Raw genomic sequence first — 21697 nt, forward strand, 5'->3', positions numbered from 1 at the left:
ACCCAAGATTAATTGATAGCGTGTCGTGCCTGAGCGGACTCGAGCCCACCAGACTTGATTCAAGTTCCATTCTCGTGTGAGAGGTCCCTAAGCATATCACGCAAACTCACTATCAAACAGTACGGTCAAAATGTGGCCCCGAGAATGCGGAACAGGCTTGAGAATGCAGAGCATCACAAAACAGTAGTTTTCTGGGGATGGCACGGGATTGGGACTTGAGTCAAGTCTAACCAGAGTACAACCCTTACAACCATATTTCTGACGCTAACTTTAACATTGGTTTTTCTTGTTCCCCTTAAGGCAAAACCGTGGTTCACTGAAGACACAAGAATTTCCACGAAGACGAAAAATGTAAAGATGAACCGATTGGCAGACCACCTAATTGTGCACGCCTAGTCCCACTCCTGGTAATTATACATTGCCGCGATAAAGCGTGCGCATTACGCCACCCGTCCAATTATCATTCACCTGTAGTCCGTCAAAGTACAGACTGCGCAACACGCAGTGCAGTATCAAGCATGGAGCAGACAACAATTGAACTCGTGTGGAGTAGAAAAAGGCGGGAAGCCTCAACGGTTCAAAGTGTGACACTTCTGAGTCCAGAGGACCGCGATACCGCCATCATTGCCGGTACAGTCGGTACCACTCTGGCGATAGTGTTTATCGTATTGATTGTGATTGTGTTCTGTTCGTATCGTAACTATCCGTCGTCGGCCGAGAGGAGGCGACGGAAACGTAGAGAAAATGGATACCTGACTCACATTAGCACAAGAATCGATACCAATGGAACCCGACCATAGCATGGATACCTGACTCGTATTAGCACAAGAGTCGATACACGAAACCCGACCATACCATGGATAGCTGACTCACATTAGCACAAGAGTCGATACACGGAACCCGACCATAACATTGATAGCTGACTCACATCAGCACAATAATCGATACCAATGGAACCCGACGATAACAATCAAATGGTGTTTTACGAAAGTTAACAAAAGTGGTGTTTAACTTTCGCTCTAGTCTGAACGCATTTTTTTCCTGTAGTGCAGAATTGCCAACCTCAAAAATTTTACGTTTTTCATTTTGCTTGTATTATCAAGAAAATACAGGGTAATTTCAACGGACTATTTAACCTGTGAATGTGACATTTTTACAAAAGAGGCAGAGCCTAGACTTCCTGCAGGCACAAGTTGTGGGTGCGTTCGTTAGCTTCCCTGGGTCAACCCCGGTGTGTGGCGGGTTTTTTTCTGGACACGTTTGTCCTGGAAAAAAACCCACGCCACACACCGGGGTCGACCCATGGGAGCTAAACGAACGCACCCGAAATTATGCCTGCACAGCTCGTTGGAAGAATGGCCGACATTTTTTATGTAGATTTCCATACTATGGCATTAACCAGTCTCTTTTCATTTGTAAATAATGTGACATGATTTATAGATTACAAAACACAAGTAGTTACGCAAGTTGAATAATAATCAACTTAATTGGACACCCTCAACCCCTTCCAAACATTAATCCATGCTAATTAGACAACACATTATCTTCCTATTGCTAGGCTGTTTTTTTATCCTGTGGATCTAACGTATTATTTAATTAATTTTTCATAACAATAAATTGACCAAAGAACAAATTATACGTTATCTGTACTTACATGATGTATAAAATTAATGAATGTATTTATTAAAAAAGCAATAGTTATTTCTTGAACAAAAATGGATGGTCAGGTAGAAAAATAAAGCAAGTAGGTACACCAATTGTTTTTCTTCAGATAAAAAGAGAAGTAATATTTTATTGATACATCATGTTCGTCTTCACATTTTGAGGCTCTATTGCACACTTTAAACCCAAGAAAATGTACTATGTATAATACAATATAAAATGAGTAGGGTATATTGCCATAGCTTTCGATTCAAACCGGACCTTCTTCAGAGGCATAAACAAAATTCTGAAACATGTGGTTCTTTTTAGAACCACCCCAACTCGAATAGAAGTTGTACCATTACATGGTGTTACCTCAAACCTTAAAATATCATATTTCCATGCAAAATTTCAAATCCTACTTGACCATTGTATTGTTATAACTGAACATATTTGGCTATTTTGATGGAGTTTCTCTTTTGTGCATAAGTTAAAGTTTAATCATGTTATAGCTGCCTCGAGGATCTTCGATAAGACCTTGATTTTTACCCATACACCAATGTGTTTATAAGTAGTTAGTATTCTATACTAGTTGGTGCTTCAAGGCAGTGGACACTATTGGTAATTACTCAAAATAATTATTAGCATAAAACCTTACTTGGTAACGAGTAATGGGGAGAGGTTGATAGTATAAAACATTGTGAGAAACGGCTCCCTCTGAAGTAATGTAGTTTTCGAGAAAGAAGTAATTTTCCACGAATTTGATTTCGAGACCTCATATTTAGAATTTGAGGTCTCGAAATCAAGCCACTTCGTGTGACAAGGGCGTTCTTTATTTAATTATTATCTCGCAACTTCGACGACCAATTGAGCTCAAAATTGAGTTTTTCTCCGGTCCTAAAAAAGAATGACTTTTGTTATTGTTTGTAGGGAGTGTGTACATTTGATTAATAACAGAAAAAAAGAAAAGACAAAGGCTGAGATAATCTTTAAAGACACTGGACACCACTGGACATATCCCATAATAATTGTTGGCATTTTACTTATCAATACAAACCACACGGGGCACCGCCAACACAGGGCTAGATAGCTCAGTTGGTAGAGTGCCTGCAATTAATCCAGAGGTTGCTTGGTTCAAATCCCACTCTAGTTAATTCTTCATTCAACCCCCAAAATCATTTTAAAATTTACTTGGTAACACTGTGAGAAGCAGATCCCTCTGAAGTAACATAGTTTTTAAGGAAGAGACAATTTCTCACTCAAATTAAAAAATACCTCAGCTGAAGCCTTTGTTATGCATCTGAAAGCACCATAGTTGTGCAACAAGGGTGTTTTCTCTTTCAATATTCTCTTACTAATCGATGACAAATTGAGCCCACATTTTCACGCAACTAATATTTTAAGGTACGCTTTCTACTATCATTATCTTCAAACAGTGTAAGTTTAATGTGAATCTGTGGACATTGTGTTCCCAAAATCCTTTAACCAAACAAAGACTTGTTTCAGAGTAAGTGAGCGAAACGGCACATTGTAGAGCCAATATGGCTCGATGTAGTAATTGATTCACCATCATCATATAACCTTCTGATGATGTTATAATATTTGCACATCATATTGTACTTTGTATATTAATATCTTAATAAAAAAATTATATTATACATTATGTACACTATGTACAATATCAACATAGGAGAAAAATATGGAGGACCATTTACGTTCAACTACAGCCCCTTTTTAAAATTATGAGTTTTGGTGTGGACCGAAATGTTCATTCCAATATTCCAATTTGGAGACTTGGTTTGGACCAAAATGTTTATTCCAATTTTGAAATTTGGTTTGGACCGAAACGTTCATTACATTTTCTGCTAGTCAAAATTTGGAAATTTGCGTTTGTTCACTTTCGGATCGCCTGTGTATGATGAAATGTAAAAATTCAAAATATCTGATGGCAGAAAATGAAAGTTTTGAAAAAAGACTGTATGTGGAAATAAATTCTGTTTTTACTCTACCAGATTTTTGGGAAAATGGGTTGTCCACTTTTGTTCCTCAATAGAAAACCTGTATCAGATTTGTTTACTTCTACAGACCCATCAATAAACAAGCTTTGTGTTTGGAAACAAGAATAGACCTTTATCATGGTGCGGCCATCTTGTTTTTAATCCAAATCAAATCAATTTAAGCAAACTGAGGCTGGAAGGGAAAATTGGTCTGGTTCCTTTTTGTACATTAGCATCCCATTACTGATGTTGGATACAGGGAACATGACCAAGATGGTGGCAGCATGATAAAGGTCTATTAGCAACCTCGCTACCATGGGCAGCGCGCTGTATCACCCACTAGCTCTGCGTACTATCTCTTACCCCTGGGTGGGAAACTCCGATCTGTGTCTTTGATTGGCTATCATATTTGCGCAAAATATGAAACGCAGTGCGTCTTCAAAAAGCTCTATATGCCGAACCACGTGCGTATAAAGATGTACGTATTCACTTTTTTGTTATGCAACACTATTTGCCAAGTTTATGACTTATCACAGTATGTATTCTACAATTTTCCACACAGCGCATCCAGCCTGTGCGCGAATAACGCCCAACACAGAACATATCAACCACAGGACTAATTGCAATATCCAATATAGTTGGACATTTTAAAGTCACACTTCCAGGGGTTATGATCGAGCAAGGCATGCTGGTAAAATAATGGCGCGGCGAGATCAATCACCCCTGGGAACGAGGTTGGTCTTTTAGCAGCTATGGTTACAGCTCAACTCTTGCTAATGGTGTTCAGGGCTTGAACTTGTGGGTGAAGACCCACAAGACTGCAGGGGCTTGTAGTATAGAAATATTGACTGCTTTGAGGGGCACAGTTAAAATTATAGGCCCAAGGTGATGTCAAAACCATGACTATGACCAATGCTAAGCTGAGGGCATAGTCATTGTCTTGACATCACCGAGGGCCTATAATATTAACTGTTCCCAGATTATTAAGCAGTCAATATTTCTTTTATATACCGAATAAAGATAATAAACCTTGGCTAATGGACACAGAACGCTAGTCGTACAAACAGTACGCACGAGCAACCTATTTGCGACTGTTATTTTCAGGGCCGGCCCAGTCGATTGCTATGCCCCAAGCATAGTCAACTATGACGCTAATTCCATGACTCCATTTTAACCAATCAGATTAGAGGATTCGCTAAATGAGGTATATAATTTGAAATATTTACTCGACCCGAATCTATTTCACAATCCCAGATTCAAAATGATTTGATTAAGCACTCGGGGGAGATGTGTAAAGTGTACTTCGATACTTTTGACAGATAATCATCACATTCACAGTAAATATTTTTTCAAAAAGATATTACTCAATGAGGTATTTTATTCAAATGAAAAACACAAGATCATCACCAGGCTTGTCCCATGGCACTTAATTTGTTACCTTAGTCCAGGAAGAAGATGTTGGTAAAATGTGCAGCGCATAATCTCTTCACTTCCTCTGTAAAATGGGGGGAGGGGGCGCGGGAGAGAAACAAAATGTTATTAGAGCTCATGCATAGGTATCAGTAAAGTCACAATTAAAGGCAGTGGACACTATTGGTAATTACTCAAAATAATTATTAGCATAAAACCTTACTTGGTAACGAGTAATGGGGAGAGGTTGATAGTATAAAACATTGTGAGAAACGGCTCCCTCTGAAGTGACCTAGTATTTGAGAAAGAAGTAATTTTCCACGAATTTGTTTTCAACACCTCAGAATCACACAACTTCGTGTGACAAGGGTGTTTTTTCTGTCATAGTGATCTCGAAGATGCGACGACCAATTCAGCTCAAATTTTCATAGGTTTGTTATTTTATGCATTCACAGGTTTGTTATTTTATTCATATGTTGAGATACACCAAGTGAAAAGACTGGTCTTTGACAATTACCAATCATGTCCAGTTTCTTTAAAACTAAAATATAGTTTATAAGACAAAAATCTTCCTGCTAACCTTCAGCAACACCCTCACCACGCATACGCTTACACTATTGAACAATTAATGTGGTTATGTGTAAAGATTTCAGTTGTTACACTCCAAAATTTGTTCCTTAGAAACGAAACTATCAGTGCAGTTTCTAAGATTGCATATTCCTATCAGGAGTTATTCTTCCTGCGTGGACATAAATCCCTCCAGATTTCCGGCCATATCTCAAGAACATAACCACTAATGAAATGAAATTTGCACATGTCAGTTTTAATTGTATACATATTATATTTATTTTATTTTAAATCTTCGGACATAATTTTTTGTTGGCAGGGGCCGTCCAGGGTGAGGCAAAAGTTTTAAAAACTGTCATCACAAGCGATGTGCCCTCCCAGACCCCTCCAACAAAAAACATACATGTTTATAAAAATACAGAAAATAAAAGTATGAATTTTAAAAATGTAGATAATAATATATACATTTATATAGGATTACTACAATCAAACGGTTCCAAAAACCATAAGGAATACTCGGGGTTCCCACTCAGGATTCCCCATTTGCCACTAAGAATTTCCTGTTTCCAACCACAAAACATTTTTCCTGTTTTTTAAATTAAACTTGCAATTTTCTTTCAAAAGTTTTTTTAACGAAATGTAATATAGGGTATTTGCTATTAATTTTGAGCACTTCTTCGATTTGAGTCCATGATCTATCATGTAACTGGTCCATCTCGCAATGGTTTCCAGGGAAACATTTCCACCACTAAAGAAATCCTGGGCAGAACCGTGTATACTTTGCCCTATTTGCTGGACAAATTATAAAACTGTTTTACTGTGTAATAATCCAGGATTGCTTCTAATATAAACTCACCATTGATTTCTATAAGGTTTGCATTCTTTTGATTGATGACGACGTAGAATTCTCGCTGGTCAGATTTCTTTCCTACGACCCAACAGTCCGATATCGTCTTCATTAACGTTTCCCCATCCTCCTCAGACCTGCAATTTCAAACAATCAATTGCCACGGTTACCATGCAGCCTGTGAATGTGGAGCTGCTTTCCAAACAGCTGTCCACATCATCAGTGACTGCATTAATCAAAGTTGCCCTGGCGAGCAGTCCCTAGAGGAGCTAAACAGTCCGGACACGCAATGGCTACTTGACACCAACGGCTACTCGACCCCAATTGTATCATCTAATCATAGCTTAATCTGAGACATACGCATACCATTCAGAGATCACTATGGTGACAAACTAATCTAAAAGGGTTGTGCCTAACACTGGTAAGATTGGAAATACACAGGTTCTTAGAGTATTGTTATTATTATTAACTATTTAGCCATTTAAATGATGCATCACAATACAAAAGTACTTCCAGATGGGCTAGGAGAAACAAATGCAAAGTAACAGTTGCGGTCTGTAGACATCTGGTTTTAATACATGTAGTAAAACAATTAGTAAAGTATACATAACAATTTATGTACAAACAAAAATAGGAAAATGAACTATAAATAAAAATATGTTCATATACATCAAAGGTTAACAACTTAAATATAAAAAATAAAGCATGGAATATGTGAGAGAAAGGAGAAAAAAGACAATTGAAGAACATCGTGGTGTGAAATTAAAACAAAATGCACACAGCATCTCAAGTTAGGAGTCTGAAAGAATCGATGAAACACACAAATATTTGGCATATAGCTTGAAAAGATGATCAAGTTATCAATAAAATAGTCAAAATCACTTAACAGGTAAATAAGCAACCATATTTGCAAGTACATAAAAACAAAATAAATCCATAAAAACAAGTATAAGTTAATAAGCGCTACACAATTGCCTAGAGCTGCTCACATTGGAACAGCCCCATGTCCAGGAAATGAGCAGGGCCCGATGAAAAAAAATTTCAATTTAACTGAGTTGCTTAAGCAGAAAATTTTACTATAATAATTTTCTGCTAAGCAAATATGAGCAGGATACCAGTTCCAGATTGCACATGTGGAATGGTGTTTTGGCAAGTAAAGCATAATTTTGTTACAGAGATAAGCTTACCATCCAAAACACCAAATCACATGCGCCAGTTGTGGCTAGTATCATGGACATATTTGCTCAGCAGAAAATTATTATAGTAAAATTGTCTGCTTAAGCAACTCAGTTAAATTGAAATTGGACCAAGTTTATAAAGCAACACGCCATTTCCTAGGGCTGCTCACACTTGACAGCCTCATCATTAAGTTCAAAGCAACAAGCAGGGCCAAATTACATAGAGCTGCTTAAGCAACAAGTTTCTGCTAAGCGAATATGATGAGGATACTATTCACAGATTGCATATGTGGAATGGTGTTTTGGCTGGTAACTTTATTCTGGTAAGCATAATTTTAACTGTGCTTAGCTACTTTATGTGCTTAAGCAACTCTAAATTTCCCCTACCTTGTAAAATCTGCGTTTATGTCGCTGATGAGGCGTACCATCTCTGGGCTGATGGTAGCGCTGGCCGTCTTGCGATTGTGTACAGTGGTTTTCTGGGCAAGATTCATCTGATTAAAGTAGACAAACTTGAAGTCTTGATTTGCATTACTGGGAAGAAACAAACAACATCATTAAGGCCTCTTTGAAACCTTGGTCTCTAAATAGAGCTCATAATTACAATTACAAAATGTAGTTATTATCTAGAAGCATAAACAGTAGGGGAGAATCTAAAAAGTGTGTGGTTTTAGGGGTACAGTACCATGTTCTCCTCAATTTTACTCAAAATATGAGACCGATTTGAGAGACCTTAGGGGTGATTAGCATCAAATTATAATGTGTCAAGTTATTAACCACAAGGTAAACTGACAGGGTAAATTTAGAATAATTTTGAGTTGAAAAGGTTACTGGAGCATAGTTTCAACCAATAGAACCCCGGTGCGTTAAGATGAAGTTCATTTGTTCAAATCCTGCTCTAGTTTTTTTGCTTTTGCTCAATCCCACATATCTTCTCCTATACTTCTCATAATTTTTGTTTAATATAGTGCTTTTTATGCCCAAAGGGCGTCTCAAAGGGCTTCCAACAGGTACCCATTTACCCCTGGCTGGAGAGAAGTAATTATATTATCTTGCTCAGGTACACAAGTGTCATGACCCGGACTCCAACCCACACTCTGCTGTACAGAAACACCAGAGCTTGAGTTTGGTGCTCTTATCTGCTCAGTCACGACACCCAATTACTCCTTACAAACCACCTTGTTCTTACCTGGTTCCCTTCCTATTTGCATACTGCTCACCAATGTCCGACGCTAGACTACTGAGTTGGGGACCGATGAAGGCATCAATGTTTTTATACCAATCTAAGGGCGGTATCGTTGACCCTAATATGAAAAACACAAAAACGAGAGTGCTTAAAAACCCAAAACTCCAAACAAGAAAACTACTGCAACAAAATCACACTAGGTAAATTTTAAATGATTACAGGTTAAACAAAGATAAAATACTACAACAGGATTTGAACCAGCGACCTCTTGTCTAACGTGCCAACCTCTAACAACCTTGCAATCTATCGCTATGTTGACATGCTCCCTATTTTGTCAACATCAGTTTTCCTTGTGGTTTATTATCTAAACTCTGAAATAAAGTGACCCCCTGGCTGCCGCTTCAAGGGTCATAAACTTAGTTATAATCCCCGCCCCGGCTACATGGTAGTTTTAATGGACGATGACTTCTGGGTGGAATCCCCTAACTAAGATATTGACAAAATAGCGAGACCGCCAACATAGATAGCTAGACAGCTCATCAATTGGTGGAGCGCTGGCACGTTAAACCAGAGGTTGTTGGTTCCAATCCTGCTCTAGTAAATTTTTCTTTGATCAACCCTAAATAATTAGTCATTTGTGATACAAATTTGTGTTTAAACCTCATTTTCTTTTTAAAAAGCCTTCCAAAAACTGGAGACCAAGTTTTGACTGTTATGATCAGTTTTTATAATAGCAAATAAGTGTTCTTACCATCTACCATTAAACACACAGTTGCGCTCAGGGCCTGTATAAAAAAAAAACACAAAACATTGCATGGTGAATTTATAAATCTGTATAGTTTTGCAGACTCTGTCAAAAGCTGAGAGAGAAATCCTTACTGGGCACAAACCTTTGAAATTTGTGCACTCAGCAGCCACTGCCAGAGACACTGGGGCAAACCCCTGCATCACATAGTAATAAGTGTAACTGGGTTATGTTACATGAGTTAACAGCTTTACATCCGATTCAAAGGACTAAGCAACAATGGTCTATAAGGACACAATTGGATCAAGATGGAGACTAGAATCCACACTTTGCTAATCGGAAACACAAGAGCATGAGTCCAGTGCACTTGACCGCTCAGCCACGACACGCCAACACATCAACAAAAAACTTTCTGTATAATTATATTTTATATTTATTTAATTTCTTGGGTAGAAAAAATAAATAAATAATGCACATTAATTAGGTAAAAACATTAAATGAAACAGCTATTAAACAGCAATTTAAATACAGAGGAAGGAAAAAGAAACAGCTGGAGCCCGAAGGATTGCCTAAAAGAAACACAGTTCCTGTCTAGAGGCTCTCTTTTCCACCAGGTACGTAAGAATACAACAATAAATTGAAAAACAAAAATGTATAAATGTTTGTGTTTGTACAGAGGAAGGAAAAAGAAACAGCTCGAGCCCAAAGGATTGCCTAAAAGAAACACAGTTCCTGTCTAGAGGCTCTCTTTTCCACCAGGTACGTAAGAATACGACAATAAATTGAAAAAACAAAAATGTATAAATGTTTGTGTTTGTACAGAGGAAGGAAAAAGAAACAGCTCGAGCCCGAAGGATTGCCTAAAAGAAACACAGATCCTGTTCAGGTGGCTCTCCTCTCCAGCTGGTCATAAAGAGCACAACAATAAATTTAAATATAAATTATAAAAATATATAATTTTTTTTTTAATACCGGTACTTATAAAAATACCTATACAAGGGCATACAAGAAAGGTTAAAACCTAAATGAAAAATACCTTTAAATGGGATGATAAGGATATCATACACCAGGCATGTGAGTAACTATCCATGAAAAAAAAGAGGAAAAGAGAAAACTGGACATGCTGGACAAGAACAAACAGAGGAAAAAATACATTTCCTACACTTTTGTACACAGAAAGTGAAGAAAAAAAGAGGAAAGTCAAAACCCAAAAAGAGGAAATCAGCTGAAAAGAGGAAGTCTCACATGCCTGATATACACAGGGCCACACCACGCCAAGAACCTCATCAAATAGCTATCATTTTAATGGATGTAAAACTTGCATTAGGAGAAACACCACGCCAAGAACCTCATCAAATAGCTATCATTTTAATGGATGTAAAACTTGCATCAGGAGAAACACCATGCCAAGAACCTTATCAAATAGCTATCATTTTAATGGATGTAAAACTTGCATCAGGAGAAACACCACGCCAAGAACCTCATCAAATAGCTATCATTTTAATGGATGTAAAACTTGCATCAGGAGAAACACCACGCCAAGAACCTCATCAAATAGCTATCATTTTAATGGATGTAAAACTTGCATCAGGAGAAACACCATGCCAAGAACCTCATCAAATAGCTATCATTTTAATGGATGTAAAACTTGCATCAGGAGAAACACCACGCCAAGAACCTCATCAAATAGCTATCATTTTAATGGATGTAAAACTTGCATCAGGAGAAACACCACGCCAAGAACCTCATCAAATAGCTATCATTTTAATGGATGTAAAACTTGCATTAGGAGAAACACCACGCCAAGAACCTCATCAAATAGCTATCATTTTAATGGATGTAAAACTTGCATCAGGAGAAACACCACGCCAAGAACCTCATCAAATAGCTATCATTTTAATGGATGTAAAACTTGCATCAGGAGAAACACCACGCCAAGAACCTCATCAAATAGCTATCATTTTAATGGATGTAAAACTTGCATCAGGAGAAACACCATGCCAAGAACCTCATCAAATAGCTATCATTTTAATGGATGTAAAACTTGCATCAGGAGAAACACCACGCCAAGAACCTCATCAAATAGCTATCATTTTAATGGATGTAAAACTTGCATCAGGAGAAACACCACGCCAAGAACCTCATCAAATAGCTATCATTTTAATGGATGTAAAACTTGCATCAGGAGAAACACCACGCCAAGAACCTCATCAAATAGCTATCATTTTAATGGATGTAAAACTTGCATCAGGAGAAACACCACGCCAAGAACCTCATCAAATAGCTATCATTTTAATGGATGTAAAACTTGCATCAGGAGAAACACCATGCCAAGAACCTCATCAAATAGCTATCATTTTAATGGATGTAAAACTTGCATCAGGAGAAACACCACGCCAAGAACCTCATCAAATAGCTATCATTTTAATGGATGTAAAACTTGCATCAGGAGAAACACCACGCCAAGAACCTCATCAAATAGCTATCATTTTAATGGATGTAAAACTTGCATCAGGAGAAACACCACGCCAAGAACCTCATCAAATAGCTATCATTTTAATGGATGTAAAACTTGCATCAGGAGAAACACCACGCCAAGAACCTCATCAAATAGCTATCATTTTAATGGATGTAAAACTTGCATCAGGAGAAACACCACGCCAAGAACCTCATCAAATAGCTATCATTTTAATGGATGTAAAACTTGCATCAGGAGAAAGAATATTGATTTTGGTTTTACCCATTTATAATAGCTGTCTTTATCATATATATACGTACCCTATATACAACAAGGTGTAATTCCTCAACATGCGATCCGTTACTGACAAAGATTTTGGGCGGTCTGACCTGGCTGGAGGACTGCTGATCATTTGGATCCGTTGGCCCCGTCACAAATCTGTCATCACGGAAAAAGAAAATACCATCGTCAGACCATCATTTATAATCCACTTAACAATAATAATATTGATGTATTCACTTATCTAACACAAACTCCAAAATAAACCTTGTCTGTAGAGTGCAAAACAAGACCAGCACTCCTTAAAAACTCAGGTTGATTTTAAGAACAGACATTTCATGAACCAGAAAACATTTGTTTTCTTGACCCGAATGGGATTTTGAAGGATTTGGGAAGGTTAGGATTAATAAGATTGAGTCCAAAATGCGACTACAGTTACGGCTACGGCTAGATGTCATTGTCATCATGAGTTGAGGTATAGGACGTCCTTAGCAACAGTTGGAGCTGTAGCTGTAGCCGCTAGTTTGGATACGGTCTGACTTACTTGCCAAAGTGAGTACTTCCTAATGTCTGATTGGCCTTGATTGCAGATTCTTTAAGCTGGAAAATAAAATAAAAAAACAGAAGTTGATCAACTGTCTGACCATTCAATACCATCCAGTGAGGTTAAAAGCCCCATCACACCAAACTCATTTTTACACAAAAAACGTAGCTGAACATGCTTGAAATGTGTGTGAATGGAGTGGACACTTTGGTCTGACCCATCCTTTAGAGTAAGAGATTATCTATGCCAGCCTGCAATATGATATCATGGAAGTGTCAAGGCCGAGCAGTTAAGATCCCCGAATTCAAACTCTGGTGTTTCGAATCCCCAGCCGTGACACTTGTGTCCTTAAGCAAGACACTTGACCATTGCTTCGTCCTTTGGTGGGACGTAAAGCCGCTGGTCCCATGTGTTGTGTAACGCATGTAAAAGAAACCAGTGCAATTATCGAAAAGAGAAGGGGTTCGCCCGGTTGTCCCTGGCTGTGGCTGCTTAATTATCTAGTGACGGCATATACACAGTAGATGTACACACATTTATTTTGGTTTAAAACACAACACATTGTTGATAGCATTATATGGCAGTACTGAAATAATTTGTTTACACACTTTTAAAATCTTGATCAGGCAACTGTACACTGCTTGGTTTTGTGCCCACAGTCACTCCACCCAACACAGACCCTACGATTGAGAGGTTTCAAACGGTTGGTCTGCTCACAGAAAAATACTTAGCAAGAGTAAAGGCCCGGTCACACAGGCCCCGATAACGCGAACGAAAACGAGAACAATACAATAACAATGCACGCCCTTGATTGGTTGAATTGTTCCACACAGAATACAGCCACACTAATTCAACCAATCGTGGGCGTGCATTTCTATCGTTCTCGTTTTCGTTCTCGTTATCGAGGCCTTTGTGACCGGACCTTCAGAGGGATAATTGGAAACTGGTGTTATTTATATTATTTCATGCTCACCTCCGTGTCTAACGATGAAGGGAATAAACTAGTGGTTAGATATTTATACAAAATCCTCATATCGTCCTGTTCAAGACCACTCCTGTAAAGAAAAGAAGAAAAAAAAAAACATTAACAGAAAATGAAGAACAAATCTTGCCACAGACAGAACGTGAATTGTTTACTGAATAATAATTATACCAAGTTCAAAAATAATGCGTTATCAAAGAGCAAGTTCTGGTGATAATGTTTAACCAATTTGCAGTTCAAATCATGCTTGTATTGTCTATGTTTTTACTGGAACACGTCCGAGTCAATTGACTGCTCAAAATCTAGTTAGCCTGTGGCGGCAACAACTTAAAAGGCAGATAAAAATATGGTGTTTAGATTACTCGTAACTTTAGATTTCTGTCCCCCTATCATGGATTGGTCGAGTTGGTCTTTGAAAAGCGTTCTGTAACCAATTGTTATAAAACGCGTATCGAAATTGCGTGGTTTTCTTTTTACCTCGTTGACTAACACGGTCCGCCATTTGACTCCCATAAATGGCCGAGTGTGTTAGTTCGCGATGTAAAAGGAAAACCGTGCAATTTTGAATGATACTTGTGTGGATCATTATATTCTACTTTTAAAACATCTTTCTAACCATATGCATTTCATAACAAACAGTTTCAAACGCTTTTTATAGACCAACTCATCCGATCCAAAGCAACGTGTTCCTTTAACATAATAACACTCAAAGGGTTTGGGTGCTTTTTGTAGGACACAAAACTCAAAAACTATTTTAGCATGTAAAACATATTTCCCAGTGTTGGTATTCAAATACCAGTACTAGTAAAATACGTTAATGATTTTTGTGCATTGTTGGAGTAATTTCTCAAAAACTACAGCACCTCAGTAAGTAATATTTTAAAGGAAGCTTTCTACTATCATTATCTTCAAACTGTGTAAGTTTAATAACAATCTGTGGACATTTTGTTTTGTGTCCTACAAAAAGTCCCCAAACCCTTAAAGTAAGAGACTTACCAAACCAATTGGTCATTGTATAGGAAGGCTGTATACTTGATTTGACTGAAATAAACAAACAAACACAAAATACTTTACAATTTACAAGGTATTAAAGGCAGTGGACACTATTGGTAATTACTCAAAACAATAATTAGCATAAAACCTTACTTGGTAACGAGTAATGGGGAGAGGTTGATAGTATAAAACATTGTGAGAAACTGCTCCCTCTGAAGTCACGTAGTTTTTCGAGAAAGAAGTAATTTTCCACGAATTTGATTTCGTGACCTCAGATTTAGAAGTTGAGGTCTCGAAATCATGCATCAGAAAGCACACAACTTCAGGTGACAAGGGTGTTTTTTCTTTCATTATTATCTCGCAACTTCAATGACCGATTGAGCTCAAATTTTCACAGGTTTGTTATTTCATGCATATGTTGAGATACAGCAAGTGAGAAGACCTGTCTTTGACAATTACCAATAGTGTCCAGTGTCTTTAAAAAAATGAAGGAACATGGCATACATGATCAATCCCGCCAAGGCCACTTTCATAGAACTGCTTCAGTACAAAAGGTAGCTAAGCAAAACAAAAATATGCTTATCAGAATAAGGTTACCGGCCAAAATGGCATGTCACATGTACCATCTGTGACAGGTTTCTAAGACTGGTATCACAAAAATTTGCTAAGATATTTCTGCGGAATTGAAGCTATTATACCGAACCAACTGACTCGGAGGTACCCTGTCAACTGATTACGTAGTTATTTTAATTCATTGAATTCCTTTCCTTATTATAAGTACCAAACTCTCAGAGTAACTTCAAATTCTGAAAAATAAATGCAGTTTGCTGAGTAGTTAAGGATGTGTCGTGCAGCTATCCTGCATTGGTAGCGCTCAACTCAAATAACTCAAATAAGAAGCGACAGCGGCAAGACATGTTCTAAATCTGTCATTCTTTCTGGTTTTTTTTTTGACCTACGTTTGATATCAACGGGTGAACAAATTAACAAAAAGAAAATTTACCTGAAAGAGGCCTCCACCAGGTTGATAAAACACTGCATCCTCAAGTAGGTGTTCTTGTCAAGCGGGAGGAATAAGATGCCATTATGGATCTCAAGAATGTCACTGTGTCCAAGCCTCAATGTTGTCAGGTACTACAAGACAAACAAGGTAAGATGTACATAAGAAGGTTTGAGTTCTACACCATACAATTTGTTCAACAATGGTAATTTCTTAAAAAGGTCTATTTCATATAGATCCGGGCATGACATTTCGTACTTTGAGAAAAAGGAACATTTTAACGAGTACAAAGCTTGACCTATGTGTACACACTGTCGGCTGTAATAGACTTTTCAGGCTTTTTACATTGTTTGCCTGTTTTTTTCAAAGTGACACAAATTTTAATTAGACTGAAGTACTTGTAGTAAGAACTTGACACATTTGGCAACTGTCAAAGACATGCACCAAATAGCAAACATGTCAAAATGTGGACTCAACGGGTCATCGAAGTTGCAAGAGAATAATGAACGGAAAAAACACTCTTGATGCACAAATGTGTGTGCTTTGAGATGCATAATAACAGGCTTCAGCAAAAGTATTACATTATTTAGTGGGTAACTACGTTCCCTCAGACGGAGCTGTTTCTCTCATTGTTTTATACTATCAAAAGCTCTCCACTGCTCGTTACCAAGTAAGTTTTTATGCTAACAATTATTTTGAGTAATTGCTAATAGTGCCAAGTGCCTTTAAGAAAACATATTTAAGGTATCTGAAACGAAAAAATCCGCCCATACCCGACTGTAGAAGTGCTCTTGTCTGTGCTTCAACTGGTCGATGCCGTTATTCTCCATTATTGTTGTGAAAGACCCCATGAAAAGCTGCAGACAAAAGCACAAAGTTTAAAGAAATTTAGCCGTCACAAACTGCTTAAAAGTACAAAGTTTTAAGAAATTGAGCCGTTGCAAACTGCTTACCTGAAAGTAATGTGGTAAAAAAAAAAAAAAAAAAAAAACATTTTCCAATTATTATCTAGTATCATTAGTGTGTTCTGTGTTAATGTAAATCTTCATTTGCATGATACATGTACTTGGAATATTTTTTTAATGTGAAATGGAAATATAATGTTGTTGAATGACTGGGATTCGAACCCACACTCCGCTGCTGACAACACCAGAGCTTGGGTCCGATGAACAAGACCACTCAAATGAACTATACCACTCAACCACGACACGGCACAAACACAGTCAGAGAAAAATACGGCCTAGCTTTACTAAACATATTTACAGACCACAACAACTGTAATTCACTGTATCTTGACTGCATGCACACCAAAATCATACAGACAGGCGTTGTATGTGAAGTGGGTGCTATACTACTATGTAACAACCAAGATCTTGCCAATAGCCTCTCCTGGGCAAATTGTAGCAACACCCATTATAACAGTTATAAATGCAAATCCTTCAATTTGAAGGAACATTACAGAATTGGTAAGAAAAAAACTTGTCCAAGATCACAGATTCATATACAACTTACACAGATAATGATATTAGAAAACATCCCTTGAATTATTTCTGTCTGAAATTTCATGTTTGATGGGAAATACATAAAACTGATTTGGCGCTTGTACATGTAGTTTTATCGCTCAGTTTTTTTTAAAATCGATGTCATGCAAAATGTGTAATCTTTTTTTCACTATTTTCTTGTGACCAAGATGGCCAATTGATCTCAAACTTCTGAAGGTTTGTCAGTATTATGTATATGGTTGATAACATAAAGTGCTTACACTGCCAGCAAAAACCAATTCTGTAATGTTCCTTTAAGTTCTCCTACCTTGAAGAGGTTATATGCATGTTTGAGGACTGCCGAGTATACAGAGTCTTGGATGTCTTCTTCATGATACTCGTGATATGTCTTCCCATCTTTTGTCTTCTCACTGAAAGGGACAGTTATTGCCTACACAGATAACAAAACCACACAAATTATATCAAAGCATAGGGGCCAGACAGGCCCGCTAGAGTCATGCCGAACCAAATAAATTAGGAGCGCCTCTAGGTCAACCCAAACAAATTTTTGTTTCAGACAAGTGAACTTAACATAACATTTACATTGGCTCAGCTCATGACAAGGCGCTCCAGAGTCCGAAAGACTGCAACAGTTGATCTTTTTTGACTTACTGTATTTTCTGGAGCCGTTTTTGACAGCTTTACTTACCATAACCATTGAGAAGTCTCTCTCTGGTTGAAGAAACAGGTGTCTCGTCTTCTGTGTATGCATTGACTCGCACGGCTTATTATCAGCAAAAGTCCTGCAAGATTTAATGAAAATAAAATAATTAGAGATTAATTTTGTTTAACCATTTAGAGACCATAGCGGCGACAGGCGACTTGGTCCAAAATGGGCGTACATCTAGGCTATTTTACACCCCAGCGGAAGTACTGTTTTAGGAGAATGAGGGTTTGCACTGATGGCACAAATGTACACAAACGTCTTTGTAACTCAAAGAGCAATTTGTGTAAACATCTCAATGAGAATGTGCAGAACTAGGTTGCCAGTAAATTTGGCTCATTTAAAGGCAGTGGACACTACTTTAAATTACTCAAAATAATTATCAGCATAAAACCTTACTTGGTTACGAGTAATGGGGAGAGGTTGAGAAACAGCTCCCTCTGTAGTCACGTAGTTTTTGAGAACGAAGTAATTTTCCACGAATTTGATCTTGAGACCTCAGAATTAGATTTTGAGGTCTCAAAATCAAACGTTTGAAAGCACACAACTTCGTGTGACAAGGGTGTTTTTCTTTCATTATCATCACGCAACTTCGACAACCAATTGAGCTCAAATTTTCACAGGTTTGTTATTTCAAGCATGTTGAGATACACCAAGTGAAAGGACTGGTCTTTAACAATTACCAATACTACAATAGTGTCCAGTGTCTTTAAAACTATACTTACTCAGTGAATTTGATGACTGCTTCACACAAGCCTACGTTCTTAATCTGATTATCGATGGACGTGTTTCTTGGGTAGTAGTACAGTATCTTCTTCTCTTCCTGTTTGTAATTGTAAAGAAGTGCATTGTTTATGATATCCTGTGTCAAAAACTAAATTCCTTTTTTAATCATCGACCCAACTTTTAAACAAGACACTTGCACTTCATTGTGTGTTTTTTTTCCAATTCAAAGAAAAAGCCATATACCGTGAAAACAGGACAGTGGAGGATACGTGTTTGACCATTTCGGCCGGCACGATTCGAAACTGGCTCGTCTGCTCGTTGTAGTAGCAACCCTGGGTCCTACTAAAAGCCGACAACTCGCCGACAACGCCGACAACAAGTCCAGAGCGCCGACAACTCGCCGCCAACAAGTTTTAATTACCTCAAAAATGGCCAATAAACCATAGATGTATTAGAACTATATGTGTTCTGTAATATAAACATAAAGTTAATGGAAAAACTTCACAAAAAGTGTGAATTTTTAACCAGAAAAAAACTTCACTTGCACGAAAAGCGGTCGGACGCCATCTTGGCTTAAAAACCGTGTTTGGACCAGACCATTATGATACGGGTAGATTTAGCACTTGTCAACAACAGAGGGCGGGCTTCATATGAAGACCTTCACTGCAGTGTGCACAGTGCATGACGCCCGCCCTCTATTGCTAAGTCTGACTCACCCGCATCATAATGGACTGGTCCGAACACGATTTTAAGCCAAGATGGCGTCCGACCGTTTTCCGTGAACGTTCAGTTTTTTTTCTGGTTAAAAATTCACACTTTTCGTGAAGTTTTTCCATTAACTTTATGTTTATATTACAGAACACATATAGTTCTAATACATCTATGGTTTATTGGCCATTTTTGAGGTAATTAAAACTTGTTGGCGGCGAGTTGTCGGCGCTCTGGACTTGTTGTCGGCGTTGTCGGCGAGTTGTCGGCTTTTAGTAGGACCGGCAACCCTTCAGCTTGGCCACCATCGGCAGCTCAGGAGGGTTACGTTACTTATATTGCAAATAGTCATACGATTTTTGGGGCTACACTACAGCAAAACATGCCAAGAAGTAAGACACAGTGAGTTTAAAAAGGGTTGTAAGTAAATTAATTCGGGACTCTACTGAAACCCCCATTCTCACTTGATCATGGAACTGTCATAACAATTTGAATAAACACCGATTAAAAGTTTTTTCACGAAATAGATGCAACACATTTTTAATGCTCTCACCTCGCCTTCTCTCGGCCCAAGAGTTGAATTATAAATAAAGAAGTGTTGGAGCATTACGCAACTCCTTGGAGTCGACGTCATATTGAAACAGTGCGGCTCACCTCAATAATGATTTTAAGATTTAAAATACCACAATTTTCTTGTAAAATTCGACATTGCAGCTGGCAGTCCAGTCAAGTTTTTAGCGACCCATCCTCTTCATTCGCAGGGCGCAGGGGGCTAGTTTGGACATAGCACCGTCAACAGAGGGCGCGCGCGCGCCACACACCAACTCCCGTTAGCAAGTTTCAAAAAATAAGGTTCAATGTTCGAAATAATACTCAAACAATTCTTTTAAGTCTCTCAGCATCTAGAACACCAATTATATTTTTGACAGCTAAGCTTCTCTTTTATTTGGCAGATCGGCGTTTTTGAATTTTAGCTAATTATCCCACAAATAAAACACCCCCGAAATCATGTGCTTCTAATTCTTCCCAAACCGACGTACTTGCTGCCAGTATTTTCACAGTTACATGCATGACCACCAAAACGTTATCCTTCAAAAATAGTTTTTATTGACCTGTTATAATGTACGCACACAAATCAGACTGTGCGCCCACAAACATTTTATTTTAGTCTAGTCAATCTATGTGTAGAATTTTCAGATGCCGCCTCAATCTTGAGTGTGTGTGGGAATGGAGGACGAAAAGTGGCTATCTGCTTTTCTTCTGATGTCAGAATAGCAGAAAAGCAGATTTTGTGGGCTGTTTATATGAATTGTTATACCTTTCTACTTTTCTGCCACCTGGAAGTAGAACGTTTTGTGAAAATACATTTCTACTTTTCTGTTACCAGAAAAGCAGTTACTTTATATCTCCTTAAAGGAAAACGTTGCCTTGGATCGGACACACAAATACGCCTCGAAATTGCATGGTTTTCCTTTTGCCTCGTCGACTTACACAGTCGGCCGTGAGTCAAATTTTTGACTCCCAATAATGGCCGATGGCATGTTTGTTCTCAAAGTAAAACGAAAACCACGCAATTTCGAGACAAATTTGTGTAGATCATTGTATACTTTTACAACATCTTTCTAGTGTCCATTTTGCTTGTCTGCTATCAGAATAGTGGAAAAGTAGTTTCTGCTACCAGAATAGTGGAGAAGTATATAAAACGTTTAGTGTAAATGCAATTTTCTATTGCAACACTCTTCCGTGTTTCCTCGCCAACTCTTTAGCACTCACTCGTGACGTGAGTGGGTGAGGTGGGTGCCTCGCTCAATATTGATTAATTTAGAGAACGCAAGTGGGGAAACAACTGGCTGGCGTAGGCCAAAGCTGTGCATATCTGTTGGTATGCAATCTTGTTTGGAATCAAATCTTCCGGTTTTAAAGGGAATTTGTTTGTGGTTAATTATAAGTGTTCAAATTTCATAAAAACGTTTGTATGGGAAAACGTAGGCCAACGGTAGGCCTATAATCACCATTGGTTCATTGTATTTTTGTTGATTTTGTGATAATTAAATGACTTACTAATAGGCCTACTTTATGATTCGTTTACAAAATAATTATACAAATTTTGTCTGTAAAGTGTGTTCTCCAGATGTTTAGGTCACTGATCAATGTAACTAGTAGTGACTTTTATATGACGTTTTGTAGTTATAAACTAAATCGTTTCGTTTGCTCGGGTTGGATTGTTCTTT

General features: G+C 37.9%; 1 protein-coding gene across 1 annotated transcript; it reads right to left on the reverse strand.

Annotated features, from left to right (window-relative positions):
• Positions 1-3037: 3037 nt before the first annotated feature.
• LOC117292623 (vacuolar fusion protein CCZ1 homolog) lies at positions 3038-20221 on the reverse strand. The gene is made up of 15 exons (XM_033774747.1): positions 20020-20221; positions 18758-18855; positions 18018-18111; positions 17637-17759; positions 16601-16684; positions 15831-15961; positions 14831-14875; positions 13826-13907; positions 12853-12908; positions 12350-12467; positions 9578-9611; positions 8830-8944; positions 8028-8174; positions 6472-6599; positions 3038-5133 (listed from the first exon to the last, which is right to left on the reverse strand). The coding sequence occupies exons 1-15, from the start codon at positions 20098-20100 to the stop codon at positions 5078-5080; spliced, it is 1392 nt and encodes a 463-aa protein (XP_033630638.1). The 5' UTR covers positions 20101-20221; the 3' UTR covers positions 3038-5077.
• Between the last annotated feature and the right edge of the window lie 1476 nt (positions 20222-21697).

The sequence above is a fragment of the Asterias rubens genome, chromosome 7 (assembly GCF_902459465.1).
Source record: "Asterias rubens chromosome 7, eAstRub1.3, whole genome shotgun sequence".
NCBI lineage: Eukaryota > Metazoa > Echinodermata > Asteroidea > Forcipulatida > Asteriidae > Asterias > Asterias rubens.

Bases quoted from the DNA above. Each gene is read 5' to 3' on its own strand.
- LOC117292623 (XM_033774747.1), bottom strand. From the start codon at position 20,100: ATGACGTCGACTCCAAGGAGTTGCGTAATGCTCCAACACTTCTTTATT. The intron at 18,856-20,019 runs GTGAGAGCATTA...AATTACAAACAG, and splicing joins TTGGGCCGAGAGAAGGCGAG to GAAGAGAAGAAGATACTGTA. The intron at 17,760-18,017 runs GTAAGTAAAGCT...TTATCTGTGTAG, and splicing joins GAGACTTCTCAATGGTTATG to GCAATAACTGTCCCTTTCAG.